At 28.5% G+C, this 14,673-nt stretch overlaps 3 protein-coding genes across 7 annotated transcripts; 1 reads left to right on the plus strand and 2 right to left on the minus strand.

Annotated features, from left to right (window-relative positions):
- Positions 1–1,216: 1,216 nt before the first annotated feature.
- Positions 1,217–5,360, minus strand: Tfb1 (transcription factor B1). 2 transcript variants are annotated; one of them, XM_035870326.2, is made up of 8 exons: positions 5,229–5,360; positions 4,318–4,520; positions 3,769–3,970; positions 3,508–3,664; positions 2,856–3,398; positions 2,432–2,759; positions 2,139–2,314; positions 1,217–2,066 (listed from the first exon to the last, which is right to left on the minus strand). In XM_035870326.2, exons 2-8 carry the CDS (start codon positions 4,469–4,471, stop codon positions 1,944–1,946), a joined length of 1,683 nt encoding a protein of 560 aa, XP_035726219.1. In that variant the 5' UTR covers positions 4,472–4,520; positions 5,229–5,360; the 3' UTR covers positions 1,217–1,943. The 2 variants fall into 2 exon arrangements, with proteins under 2 accessions (XP_035726219.1, XP_035726220.1); XM_035870327.2 differs by having other exon boundaries at positions 5,013–5,341.
- A 484-nt stretch (positions 5,361–5,844) lies between these two features.
- Positions 5,845–7,308, plus strand: LOC118443400 (uncharacterized). The gene is made up of 5 exons (XM_035870330.2): positions 5,845–6,114; positions 6,201–6,382; positions 6,469–6,662; positions 6,728–6,980; positions 7,040–7,308. Exons 1-5 carry the CDS (start codon positions 6,108–6,110, stop codon positions 7,166–7,168), a joined length of 765 nt encoding a protein of 254 aa, XP_035726223.1. The 5' UTR covers positions 5,845–6,107; the 3' UTR covers positions 7,169–7,308.
- Positions 7,305–14,465, minus strand: LOC118443615 (uncharacterized). 4 transcript variants are annotated; one of them, XM_035870852.2, is made up of 13 exons: positions 13,823–14,465; positions 13,043–13,698; positions 12,761–12,973; positions 12,569–12,670; positions 12,359–12,496; positions 12,004–12,279; positions 11,665–11,933; positions 11,446–11,595; positions 11,172–11,357; positions 10,067–11,080; positions 9,810–10,001; positions 9,426–9,709; positions 7,305–9,205 (listed from the first exon to the last, which is right to left on the minus strand). In XM_035870852.2, the coding sequence occupies exons 1-13, from the start codon at positions 13,987–13,989 to the stop codon at positions 7,789–7,791; spliced, it is 5,064 nt and encodes a 1,687-aa protein (XP_035726745.2). In that variant the 5' UTR covers positions 13,990–14,465; the 3' UTR covers positions 7,305–7,788. The 4 variants fall into 4 exon arrangements, with proteins under 4 accessions (XP_035726745.2, XP_035726744.2, XP_035726746.2 ...); XM_035870851.2 differs by having other exon boundaries at positions 12,761–13,698; positions 13,823–14,464; XM_035870853.2 differs by lacking the exon at positions 13,823–14,465 and having other exon boundaries at positions 12,761–13,471; positions 13,560–13,691.
- Between the last annotated feature and the right edge of the window lie 208 nt (positions 14,466–14,673).

Raw genomic sequence — 14,673 nt, forward strand, 5'->3', positions numbered from 1 at the left:
TAGAGCCGTGTGCATAGGTATTCGATTATGTTCGCCGGTGTACGAAGAGATACGATGTCTTTAAGAATAACACAGTAAATATGGCCACAGATACTTGGCCAACGCACGACACACGATCGGGTGGCACCGTTGCTCCGCTCACATGATTCGAGCGTCCGCAAAAATCTGAACATGCCGGGTACACCTCAAACCACCCGGCGCTTCTGCACATACACCGCGGTGAGATGAATTCGCACAGGCTCATTTATCGCGGGGAATTTAACGGTATTGCCCCCGTGCGCTCATTATAGGTCGCCATTTTAATCCAAGTCAACAATAAAGCACGCCATCTATCGATTCTATGTGTAGGAGGAAGGATCGCGCCTATGTGTGTCTGTCAGTGTAGGAATGGTGTGGAAGGAGGGGATGGAGATTAATTGGCGGGTTTTTTTGAAAATTTACAAATTCGCAAATCATATCACGAACGCTTCTTCAAACATTTATGTAATTATCTTCTTTTCTTTTCTATTATTTCACAAATAGAAATTAAAGTACGTTTGTAATGTTAAAAACGCTGTAAGAAAATGTATATTATGCTTAAATAAAATATTAAATTCAATCAGGAATATCTGTTCCATCTTCTTTCTATAAAAAAGCACAGAGGTTTTTCAGATAATTATTAATAGATCACATTCGCAATAATAACATTTATTAGAATGATAATGTAAGAATATATATTTATAATCGTTATGACAATAATAATAATAATATTAATAATTATAATAATAGTAAACTCTACTCTGCAATTTAGATTAATTTGTTATCAATTGTAATAATGATTATATCTTGCATAAATCATGTTAAATTATTACCACATAGTAGAGAAAGAAAACAAGTTTAATAAATTTAAAAATTTAAGTTTTATATTAAAGAAAAAAAAAAAAAAGAAAAAAAAAAGAAAAGAAAAGAAAAGAAAAAATCTTATCTACATAATGGTATAAAGAAAAAGTAGGATTCGACAATAAGACACTTAGTTGATCATATTGCAAATATCAGATAACACATAGCCACTGCAATGAAATGAAATAATAATAATAATAATAATAATAACAAATAAAAAAGAAAAAAATAGTATACACAAATTATAAAACTTATGAATTATAATATATCTTTGTAATACATTACAAATGTTCTCATATGAATTATCTATAGCATACATTTTATTAAAAAGACAATCAAGAGTGTGTCAGGATATTTTTATTATAACAAATAAAAAATATTCTTTAAGCCAAGTGGTAATATAAAATAGAAATATTTTATTCTAAATTGTGCAGTGGCAGTTTCATCCCTCTTTTGATATCTTGCAATAGTCAGATATTTTTTATTACTCGTACTTGGCAAAACGTTTGCATTTTACAAATCCTAAAACCTCCATTCATAATTTTTCATTATTATATATTTTTGCAAATTAGAACATCAATAAATTTTTATTTAAAATAAATAAAAGTCAACGCAATTTATATGATGGAAATAAATTAATCATTTTTTTTTTTTCATTGACAATATTGATGCTCTTTGCAATGATCTTAAAAATACTAATATCCGTTTACTGATAATGCAATACATGTAAATTATCTTAACAATCTATAGAAATTAAATAAATAATCTATAAACTACATATTATGAAAATAAACATGTATTGATGGTAATTATTGTGACCTGACTTCCAATGAAAAATTTGTAAAGACAGTTTTATGATATAGAACATATTTAAGTATTAATAAATAAACAAACAATGCTTGGCAGCATAGGATGTGTAACTCAACTTGGCTTTGGTTTTTGTGAAATACATCCATATCAACACCTAATTACGGTAACGTTATAAAATGCAATATATGTAGGATGATTGGTATTGCTCTGTTTTATTTGTGTGTTGTAATTTATTTTAGAACATTAATGAATGGCTACCTCATTTGCATTTTACGTTGTTGCCATAGTGCAAATTTTCTATATGCAGTATTCAATAATTGATTTAAATGACTGGTTAAGTGTTGACTAATTGCAGAAAATTCTCTTTGAACACGATCCTAAAATATAACATATAAAAAAATATATTGCATTAAAATCAAAAGTATATAAATAATGTAAATTATACATACTTCAAATGGCTTAAGTTTAACCGAATGAAATCTATGTAAAGCTTCATGCATCCTAATTGCTTTCTCCTCAAGTTGTGGTGTTGTAGGTGGAAAACTTCTCCAAAAGTGCCTTAATAGTTGACATATACAAACATATACGTTACGTAATTCTGTTTCCAAATCCTTTGGTATTAACTCTGCAATAAATAATTAAACAATTTATATAAATTTATTTTATAGATTTTATTATAAAGTATCAAATATTTGGGTAAAGTACCCAATATATATATATATATATATATATATATATTTACGTCCAAGACTTTCTTCTCTAAAGCTTTTCATAAGAGATCCACCGGGTGTCAATTCTCCTAAAGCTGATACAGCTGCAGCTGGACTAACTAATGAAGTAGGAGCTTGTCTTGGCAAACCATTTCCTGAAATCCAAGAAGCTGCTTCTTTTTGTAATTGATTTACTGCCATTAAAAGTTCATCTGAGGGTGCTTCTGTCATTCCATATCCTGGCACAGGTCCATGCAAATACCTATCTACATGTGTTAAACATAATGGCGCACCATTATTTGTATTTGAGTCACAGCTAGCATCGAGGTCATCATAAATTAATTTCTCTTGTATCCTAAGCTGTAAAAAGATAAGTTTTATGGAAATTTTTTAACATTCCTTTAAAATGAATATTATAAAGTACATGGAGACAAAAGAAAACAAAAACACTCTTACCTTTTTATTCTTTGGCTGGATATCTGGTTGATCATTGGTGGAAGCTTTGCTTACAGATGGCGTTGATCCATTTAACTGTGGTTGAGAATTCTGTGTAGATTGTTTAGTAGTGCTAGCTTTCAAAACCATAATACTATGTTGATTAAATCTTTTGATCATACTTTGATGAACAATATTCCCTGAAGTTTTGTCGGATTTACTTAAGCCACTTCCATAATTTTCATCTAATGTTTGGTCCTCAAAGGAAGTTATATCAACCAAAGGATCATTTATTCCAGATTGAATATCTTTTTTAAGTTCTTGATCATCTATCTTGGCACATTCGGTAAATAGATCCTTGGTCCCTGCATTGATACGATCCCGATGAAAATAATGAGACTGAAAGAATTTTGTCCAAAAATCTGCTTCCGTCATTTTATGAGGTACATTTTCTTGATGTTTTCTTTTGACTGCTGGATAAGTTTTAAATATACATTCTATAACGTCTATGGTTAGATTATATTTCAGTCCATTACAACCATCGGTCTGTGGTTTAATATCAGCCTAAACATTGAAAAAATAATCGTTTGTAATTAAAAAAGAAAAAAAAAAAATGTATTCTTCTATTTCAAACATAATAAACGACAAATAGTATAATAATAAATTGTCTTACTAAAAAAGCACCATTGACACCTATCTCTTGACGTTGAACTTTCTTAGCACGTGTGTATTCTGCAGCGTGTTGAGTCCAAAATTCTTCAGAAGTAATAACTTGCGGTATTACTAAATCACGATATAATTGTAACAAGACAGGATTTTCTTGTAACATTCTGAAAAACAACATTACTATAATATGAAATATTACAGTAAATAATAGTATAATAAATATTACCGTATGAAACATTAGCAAATAAAAATAAATACGCGTAACTACCTGTTTTTTTCTTCTAATTCTTTGTTTACTTTTCTTTTAAATTTTGGTAATAGTTGCTGAAGTAATTCTTTGACATCATCTCGATCCTTAATTTGTGCTTCTTGTCCATTACGATTTACAAAATGAAACGTAGACGAGGATCCATCATGTAGAACCACTTGTAACTGTATTTTTGATTTTCCTTCAGGTGATATCTTTTGTACTAAAAATATAAATCATTAAAAATTATATTTTATATTTATTATTTATCTTTTAAATGAATAATCACATTGACAAGAACATCTATGTTAATCACATATATCATATTATGAAAATAATATTATATTATAAAATGTAATATCAAAATTTTGAAAAACATATAATCATTTAGTAAATATACAAAATATTTTGTTAATGAATATTCCAAAAATTTTGACATTGACTTGAACAACATATAATTCAATTATTAATATAATAATGATAAATTCATTAGAGATACAGCACCTTGATTTTTTTCTATTCATTTATTAAACATTAATTTATTAATTACAAAAACGTTTAAATTCTTACATTTAATGTCAGCATATTTGTGACTGACAGATACAGTATCCCTATTATCGAGCATCCAAGCTATTCGTTCATTCATAACATATAATGTACCATCTCCCTTCTTATAACGTACTTGTCCCACTTGCATTAAAACATCTTCCGATGATGTAGTCATGGTGGATGTGATATATCGTATAATTCTTCTAAGATCAATAGATTATATTCTGTAAAAGATAAATCATAGTAATGATTTACTACTATACATTGAAAATAAATTAAATTTTTTAGAATTTACGAAGAAAATATTTGTTCGATCGTATACATAATTTTGTGATATACATTATGTTTTTATTAAAATATTATAATGCAACAACATTAGAAAAAGATTATATTGTTTTTATTAGATTTATTTTGACCAAAATAAAAATGAAAAAATAAAAGAAATAAGTTACATTAAATCAAGACAAAGTTGTGAACATCAGGTATTATAAAAGTGTATTCAAGGTTAAATAATTAAAGAATTATAGTTAAATAATTATGTCGTATATAACAAAGGAAATAAGCCTTGCGTATGCGTGTGTAGTAGGAAATACGTTGTTCTATATAGCGACACCGATTTGTTTGTCATCATGTCCTTGAGTACGACATTGCAAGGAGAGAAGATTCGAAGAGAAATTTATTTAAATGAAATGGTGAAAAACATCAACCGGACTCACGAATAGTAATAAGCTCCGATATGAATAAACATATATGATAAAATGCTGACTATGTCTCTCACAGGGCAATACCAAAAGGATGCGGCCGTGGTACGCACTTAGAACTTGTAATTTACTTTTATCGGTAGAAAACTTGTATTTTACACAATTCGAATGATTAAATAAACTTTTCTAATTCACATAAACCAAAAATACGATGGAGAAAGGGACATTTACCGGTAGTAAAGTGCGAAAGAGCGTGGAACGATATACAGTCCTGTCGGGCGGCACGGCCATGTGCAGAAACACACATCGGTGGACGCATCGCGAAGCGAAGACGGCTACGGACGGACCGTCGGTACAAATAACACCATCGACCAGCTGAAGCCGGTATACTACGTTAATCAACATTCCAACCGAGCTATTGTTTTCACTTCCATACATTTATATTCTTCGTTATTGTACTTTCGTCGAGTATTTCTTATCGAATATATTTCATATCTTTAAATGTTCGTGTTTCACCCTAAATATTTATCTAATTATTTCGCATGATACGAATTGTTACGTTTATAGTTGTGAATTTGACTAAAACAGCGTTAATGTCACGCTTGTAATCACTTTTGAGCATGCGCAATTTGGCGATACACGTTTTACGCGCCAAATTCAAATGAATCGCTATTCAGATTCTTTATTAAATTTGATCTACAAAACTTAGTATCATTATTAGAACACATTTCTTTCTATATTTTTATTCTTTATAATCTTATGCTATATAATTGTATGATTGTGTGAATCCATTTCTTTTTGTTTTTAATTTATATCTATTATATTTTATTTCTAAGCAAAGAAAAGAAGTACATCAATTTAGAGAAAAGAAATGTCATGCTCCCTTTAATCAAATTCTCAATCTTTTCATTTACTTTTTTTTATTATGCGAATGACGTCAGTGATATTGTTAATATGCGATATGAAATTTTCGGTTAATTCGTATATGAACTCTGATAGTTCTTATTTCACTCGTTGCCATAATAATATATTATCATAACCTAATTCTGCTCTTTATTAGATATTATAATATATCTAATAAAAAAGAAATTAATTTCTAATTAAAAAAGAATGGAAGGTATGATATTAAGATGTTATTTATTTTATTAATTATGTAGCATTAATAATGTTTGAATTAATTGTTAATATTATTCTACTTCAAAGATTTTCAGTATGTAATTAAAAAGCAAGAACGCCAAAAAATATGTTTTGGTTCTGGATGTCCACATGATATGTCTAAAAGAGACACGACTTCTTTTATGAGATATTATATAAAAGATAATTATGAAAACATTGCTCCTAATACATATAACGTTATGGATTCATTTCTTGCCACTAAAAATAAAGCATGTTTATAATTATTACAGTTTAATGTATTATTAACTTTCTTACTTTGTTTGACGAAATAATATGTATTTTCTTTTGATTATAGCCATGTTTACATAGTATTAGTAAGAAAGGATATGGTGGCATTACTAGAACAATACATGCAATTAAACATGATGAAGATTTTCCATCTCCAGCAGATTATAATATCGTTAGTAGTTTCAAGTCTACCAAAGAATCAAGATTTCCTTTTGCAACTTCTGCTAAAAGGACTACGTTTATTCCTAATGTGAATCCTGGGTAATTTATTTAATTAGAAAAAATGAAAAAATAATTCATGCACATTACATTTTAAATTATCATAGACCAGGAACATATACACCAATAGAGAAAAAAGAAATTGCATTTGAACATAGTTTTGGTGGTAGAGTTAAGATGAGACTTGGAGTACAATTTAAATGTTGTAGTAATAATACAGATGTGTGTAAAATTTGTGGACAAAAACCCGTAGGGGATTATTGGCATTGCAACAATAAAATTTTCTTGTGTAGACCATGCATGACCGATGCATTACAAAAACAAACAAAGTATAAAAGGGAAGAATTAAATCGTTTTTCTGTAAGTATTTTACTTATTCCGATATGGATTATTTCATATTATAAGCATCTTTATTTTAGAGAATACGTGATTGTTCAGACATTCATCAGCATGAGGGTACTGATGCTAACATTTGGTTAATGCATCCTAAGCTGTTAAAACAAAGACTAGTTAAGGAAACATATCTTACTTCTTATTTAAAAAATTAAATTCAATATTTTATCAAATGCTGCATCTTTGTACTTGTATGCCTTTCTCAATAGACAAAAAGCATTGTAAGTAGACTTATTTTATTTCACTTTTAAATAAACTTTATATAATGTAATCCATAATCTATGATCTTTAATCTAATTTATAGCTTATAATGTATAATAAATTTCATATAATATAATCATCAATTTATACATTATGCGATCTTATTTACACAAAGATGATATAAAAATATTGATATATAAGTATAATACTTATAATAAATACTTCAAATAATATAATAGATATATTTCCAATGATAGAATATGGATAGTATTTAACATTTTTGTTTGATATTATCATTACGTATACACGGTAATCAGTCGATAGAGAAAGGACGTTCTTGACAATTTTTAAATGTCATCTTATACCTACTCTTACATGTTCATATTTGGCAAGTATTCGAGATTAGTAATAGCGTAATTGTATTACTATAATAGTGCACATTCACACCTGTACTTTTTTGTTACAAAGAAAGTATTACAAAGTAGTAAATTGAAAATGCAATATTTTTTAAGAAATTTAAAATTCGCGATCAACATTAATGAATACTTTGATGTCCTTATACATCTATACAATTTTAACTGCTTGATGATAAATCTGATGTATCAGTTGTTTGCTTTCTTGGTAGTATTTTCGAACTGTCTTCCATAGGGTTTCCACCGTCTGGTGCTTGTCTTGATGCAGCAGTGACAGACATATCAGATGAATTATAATAACTATTTTCATCTATTTCCATTTCACTTTGTCTCATTGATGATTTACTGAGAGAGATAGTAGTTGTTGATTCTGTACTATTACTTGCCATTAAATCATTATTAGTAGGATTATGAATAACAGTTACATGGATATTACCATCAACATTTTCTGAAATACCAGAAGGTGTAAGTCTAAAAATTTCTGTATTTCCAACAGATTCTGGTATTTTATCTTTATCTATTTCATTGATATTTTTATTTGGAGTTAACGCTATTGTTTCTAATTTATCTTGCGTATCATTTAATCCATTATTTATGGCAGTGCCAAAACTTTTAGAATATCGAGTATCTAATTGTTCTATTGCTTGTGTCTCTGGTGATACACTGTTTGATACTTGAAGATCTGGTACTAAATGCTGATATAAAAGTGGATTGAAAATGTTATCTAAATCCATATGGCGAACGTTAGAAGTAATGAGCAAATTTGTTAACTCGTCGTCATTTTTCAATGTATCATTATTTTCGTCTGCAACTAACTCTTCTCGTATAACTGTTGATATTTTATTGTAGGATGTAAGTGAAGATTTGTTAAGAGTTGCAGTTACATTTGTTGGAGCAACAGTATTATCAGTCATCCAATTTGATAGAGTTTCTGTACTTTGATCCCTGTTTTCTATTTGCATAGATGTTGGTTTCTTAATAAGTTCCAGCTTATTCTTTTTGTTATTATTTTGTGCATTATCTTTATGAACGGTTGTTAATAAATCAATTACATTTTTTCTCATTGATGAACCAGCTGTTATGTAAGGTTTCACTGGATGTTCTAAGGAAAGTTTATCAAGTAAATGATTTATATGTACTTTTGTTCCTCTTAACGGATAAGCCTCATTATTGTACGATGCATTATCATTTTGTATATGATATTCTCGTTGATAATGGTTACTCAATAAATTAGAATTTGACTGTGAAGCAAAATTCAAAGTAGGTCTGATATTGGATAAATTTACATTTGTTATCAAATTATCATTCATGCGTTCAGGCAATTGTTTATATTCATTATTTATATGCATATGTATATTATGATTACTTGGTGCATTTTGCCATGTATCATGTGTACTTGATATATGAGCCATAGGAAGTATAGAATCTGTATTTCTATTATCAATATTTTCATTATCACTATGTATTTCATTCAAGTCAAAGTCATTATCAAAATAATCTTCAAAAGCAGTGTTTGTTACATCATGTAAACGCGACTGCAGACGTTTCGTTATTTCGTCTAACTCTGCCAATTTTTGCCTATGAAAAATAATCAATTTAAGTATTATTTATATTTATAAATACTTTTATTATTATTTATATTTTTTAATTTTATATATACACAGTATTTCCTTCAACTCGTAATGTTGAATTATCTCGCGAAGGATTGAACTTGTCAGGAAAATGTTTTTACAAATGTTGTTTGGTATGAAGATAAAGGAAACATCCCATGTGTATATATATATTGTTTGCAACTTACTTTAAAGATGAAGAAAGAAAAGACATAGACATATCTTCAAAACTTTGAGTAATATCTATTGTAGGATGACTACCACATTCAGTAAAACTGCCCATTGTATTATATGTAGTTGTTAATGGAGGTTGTTGGGTATTATTCGGCTCTATGTTATTTAAAAATACATTATGATTGCATAATGAAGATTCGTTTGATCGTAATGAATCACATAACGGTATTTGTGTAGTACTTGTTGATGTAGATGATTTTACAAAACCTGACATATTATCCAAAGGAGTTATTCCTACCTAAAATTTAATTATGCAATAAATATAGGAAAAACTTTGAGATCTTTATGCATACACATATGTATGCATAACACATGTAAAATTAAAACAAAATATGTACCTTGATTTGACCATTACATTTTCCTGTAAAATCCATGATATGAAACCATCCTGACACAGATGGAAAACCAGTAGTTAATACAGATACATCAATGGCAGAAAATCCAATCACTATATCTCTTTCCATATCAATATCTGTACTTATATCTGTATTAAATAAACGCCAAACTTTTAAAATCAAGCGTTTTTCATCCTGAAAGGAATAATGAAATAAATTTCAATATAATTTATTATTTAAGCTAAGCATAAAATACGTACGTGTGTTAGTAATTCTGTCGATATTTTTGTATCACATTTCCATTCCCATCTTGGATTACAACTATGCGGATAAACATTTGTTATCATGTACGACTGTATTTGATTCATAGAATCAGCCTGAGTTGTTTGAAAAGTCACATAAGTAGTTGGTTCTATACTCTCATTAAGTTTCTCTACTTTTGGTAAATGTAATGCACATTCAATCTCTATAAGTGCTCTAAAAAAGCTCTCATCACTGTTTAAAATGGTGGTTTTGCTTTCTACATTTTGTACATGAGTTGGTGGATAATAATAAGTGTTATTGTAAGTACCACTTGGTCCTTGTTTTATTGGTTCATCAAATTCAGCTCCAACACCGACACTTCTGTACATTTCTGTAGGTAAATAAAGATTGTTCCCAGGACTGTCGCTATTACTATCATCGGATATACTGTTGCAACGTAAAGAGTTTATACATGACTGCTCTTCAATATCTGTCTGTTTTTTTCTATCGATTTCTTGTTCAGTTTGGGCTGCTTGATTCATAGTTTTCGTAACATTTAATGCATGCGCTAATCGATCTACTAACGTATGTAAAACTAATCGTTCTGAATTTAAAACACCATCTTGTGGTAAGTTACTAGATACAGACTTTGATTCTTTAAGAGTCGATATATCTGTTTGACTTTCTTGAGTTTTAAAATTGATCGTGTTAGAATTATTTCCAACGTCATTTATATGATGCATATAATTATCTTTATATTGAGATATTTCACTATTTAATTGCATATTAAGATCAGCAGTTCTCATTATTTCACTTGTGTTGTCTGTTTGTTTTCTGTGATCATTATAATTATATGAATAATCACGTATTGCCTGTGGCACTACAGTTTGACATCTAAGACCTCGTGACATTTCTAAAAGTGCTATTTGTTCAGCAGTTCCAAGTGCAACTAATGCAAGTAATTGTCCACATGATTGACTAGTAACTGGATTATTGATTGACACCCATTCATCTACGCTTATTATAGGATACTGGAAAGATAGTTATACAATTTCAATGTTTTTCTTACAATATCATTTTGAAAATGTGATAATTTGACATATAATACATAACAACACATACTTTAGATGATAATAAATGTGGTAATACAATTGGATCCCTATAAGCAATGTATAATTGATGCACAGGTAATTTTGCGATTCCCAACAAATTATTCATTCCTACAGAATTTTTATAATATACTTCTACAATTATATAATTATCTTTAATTCGTTCTAGTAATGCATTGCCATAAATTAAAGGTACTAACTGCAAAAAAAAACAGAATGTATAAATGATGTAATAAAGAACTTTGAATATGGAAAGAATTTTGTATAAAATATATGTAAGAACATACTTGGCAAAAATGATAATATGGGTTTCGTGTGTTACTGCATAATTGACTTGTACCTTTGTCTTGCAACCAGAATGCTCTACATATTAAGAATGTATTTAATTCCAACAAATCTTTAGCTTCCGCTATATATATTAATCCATGAAGCAAAATCTGCAAATTTTAATATGTAATTATACATGGAACAACATTGAAAATAAAAAGTTTATGAAAATTTTTTACATTATTATGATTCTTATTATCCGGTTCTGTTATATCTACTTTTCTATCATCAATGTTTTGGTTTGTATGTTCTGATCCATCCTTTTTAGTAACCATATTATTGGTATTATCCATGTGTAAACATTCTATTCTTTTTGTTGAAGAAGATGAAACACTATTACTTGTTTTGGATTGTGTTCCCGTTGCAGTTTTACATCTATCAATATCCGTATTTAATAAAGATCTCACGTTTAATACAGGAATATTTTCCTTTCCAGACATTACAGCTTCTGTTTAAAAATGTTCAAATATAACAAAAATGTATATTTCAATATCATATTTATTTTTCTTCAAACTTACCAATGTATTGTTTTCCAAAGTGGACTGAATCACATCCTAATTCTGTAGTAACTTTTAACTCTCCTATTTTAATGCCTTTGTTAATTACAGCTAATCTCTGCGACAAACTCAAATTTTCTGTTTTTACAATGTCACTAATATACATCATACCAGAACCTAATTCAGTTGGTGATTTCTGATTAAGATGTCGTGACAAAATTTTAAAATATAATGGAAAATCTTGATGTATATTAAATTTAGGTATGTTATATATCCTTTCGTGATCAAAATGAATTACTATAAAAAAGATATGTTGAAATTATATTGACAATTAGTATAAACTATTGGTGAATGAATACTATAACAATATTATTACCTTGTCCTGATTTACGCTTAGAAGATATTCTTACTGATTTATCATCTCTCAATAATTTATGATTTGCTTGTGTAGGGGGCTTAAAAGTAGTATTATATTGTACAAAATATGTTACAGATAATAGTGTATTATCATTACCTATAAAATATTTAATGTATACTTTAATTTTAAATATAATTTTTGATAATATACAATATTGAATTCACTTACGTGATACACAGGATGATTTAACACGACGATAGCCTGCAGGATTTAATACAAATGAGTCAATAAAAATTCGTATACTATCTATATGATCCAATGGAGACATTTCTAAAAAATGATAATAAAATAATTATTTTTATATACAACTCACAATAATCTATTGATAGTACTTAACGAAATAATAAATTCAATGTATACCATTTTGTTTATCCTGACGTAAACACTTTGTCAATGATTCTACTATCATTGAATTAGATGTATTTAGAGATGTTTTATTATCAATAATTGGTGCATTATTAGACTGAGAAGAAGCAATAGCTTCTGACGCTAAGTCAATTAAACTAGGTGTCGGTGATGTTGATCTTAAAGTATTTAATGCTTTACGTTCGTCGGATACACTCATTTCTTTGCCTAAAAAATATTCATATAATTTTGCTTCTTTTTCAACAGGAACATCATTAAGAAAACTATTACTCAGACCAGTGTCACTTAATGCCAGAGGATCTTCATCGTAAGTTTCTTTTAATATAGCCCCTCTAAGTTTTTGTGCTCTAGCAACAACTTGGGCAACGAGTTTATCAGTCACTGCCGCATTACAACTGTGCAAAGGTTCTTGGAACTTGGCCCTTTTAGTTTTTAAAATAGATCTATAAATGTCTTTTGAATCTATTTCTATAGGTGCATTTGATCTATCTTCATTAGTATTACCAGATCTTTCGCTTAATAAAATATCATGAATTCTTAATTCTTTGCAATGTGAATTTGTATCAGGAGGAGAAAGCAAGATCTTGTTCTTAGTTTGTTTTTTTTGAAGTTTATGTACTTTTAAATGCATAGTTGTAGCTTTTGATGCATTTAAATTAAATTTTATTCCGACATGCACTTCTCCTATTTGACTTCTATTTTTATCTAATATTGGAAAATATTTAAAAAAAGGTTTCTGTTCAAAAATATCTAGTAATTCATTGACTTCAGATGTTCCTATGATTTGATTTACCTCTTCATCAATTACAACTAATTCTATAGTTTCACAATTTTTAATATATTCCTTAAATAGATTGCTATTCGTTCTGATACTATATATTTGAGCTGTATCTTGACTAGGCCTTATTGTATTTGTTCTAATGTCAATAGGTCTAAAAAAAAATAAAAGTTTAATGATATAGTGATTCGATGAGCTTGACATTTTGTTGAAAAATTTGTCATTGCAAAATAAGTAGCAATCATCTCTTATCCTATGTATTATAATAAATAATTTACCTGAATTTAGCATTATCCTGTTCACCCCACCAAGAAGCAAACACTGTGATATTTTCAGTATTATTTTTATACCAAAGAACTTCGTCTATAATCAGCCATAAGTAACCGTGAATTTTGCCTTCGACCATAGGTGGTAATGACCTACACGGTTTCACCTTCGAATCCATTTGATTTTTACTATATAATGCATAACTAACTCACTTGAGCCTGAGAAGTTTAGGTTAATTTAAACGATTTCATGAAATTGTACAAAACGTTGTGATGCAATGAAACGGTTAAAAAATATTAATTAAATCTCAGCTGTGTGTTAAACTTTATTATTCAGTTATAACTGCTTCACATTTTCTCGGATCACTAATTCTTTATAAATTTTTATGCAATATTCAATCGTCGTGGTAGATGCATTTAAATGCGAAATTAGTTGACACAATGCATATTTTATAGGAATACGAAGGAATATCAGTACTATTCTAGCATTATAAATATCGCATAAATTCAGAAAGAAAATAGTGAATTACTGAAAAGTATAATGGCGATATTTAGGCGAGTTTCGTTCGTCTCCACATTATTTTTTGCGAATTACTCTAACGAATTCTTTTGAATCAATCGGTATAATAGAATTACACTCTCCATGCACTTTCTTTCTACAGAGAACTGTTTTATCAACGAACACTCAATGGTTTTTTTATTACCAACAGCTATTCGTAAAACTTTGAAATTGGATAATTTCAAATTGAAATCGATCAATTCAGTGATATATTTGTATTAAAATACATGATCTAAAGCAATCCATCTAACGAGTAATATTAATTCTCAGAGAAAATGAAGTGGGAAAATATTAATAATAATAA

This window comes from Vespa mandarinia, chromosome 17 (assembly GCF_050613455.1).
Source record: "Vespa mandarinia isolate Hongniang chromosome 17, ASM5061345v1, whole genome shotgun sequence".
Classification (NCBI taxonomy): domain Eukaryota; kingdom Metazoa; phylum Arthropoda; class Insecta; order Hymenoptera; family Vespidae; genus Vespa; species Vespa mandarinia.

Excerpts from the sequence above, each read along its gene's own strand:
- LOC118443400 (XM_035870330.2), top strand. Across the intron at positions 6,383-6,468 it reads TTCTTGCCACTAAAAATAAA|CCATGTTTACATAGTATTAG; the intron begins GCATGTTTATAA and ends TTTTGATTATAG. Across the intron at positions 6,981-7,039 it reads AAGAATTAAATCGTTTTTCT|AGAATACGTGATTGTTCAGA; the intron begins GTAAGTATTTTA and ends TCTTTATTTTAG.
- LOC118443615 (XM_035870851.2), bottom strand. The coding sequence starts at position 13,989 with ATGGATTCGAAGGTGAAACCGTGTAGGTCATTACCACCTATGGTCGAA. Across the intron at positions 12,671-12,760 it reads ACGTCAGGATAAACAAAATG|AAATGTCTCCATTGGATCAT; the intron begins GTATACATTGAA and ends ATCATTTTTTAG. Across the intron at positions 10,002-10,066 it reads CGACAGAATTACTAACACAC|GATGAAAAACGCTTGATTTT; the intron begins GTACGTATTTTA and ends TATTCCTTTCAG.
- Tfb1 (XM_035870326.2), bottom strand. The coding sequence starts at position 4,471 with ATGACTACATCATCGGAAGATGTTTTAATGCAAGTGGGACAAGTACGT. Across the intron at positions 3,399-3,507 it reads GTGTCAATGGTGCTTTTTTA|GCTGATATTAAACCACAGAC; the intron begins GTAAGACAATTT and ends TTCAATGTTTAG. Across the intron at positions 2,760-2,855 it reads TCCAGCCAAAGAATAAAAAG|CTTAGGATACAAGAGAAATT; the intron begins GTAAGAGTGTTT and ends ATCTTTTTACAG.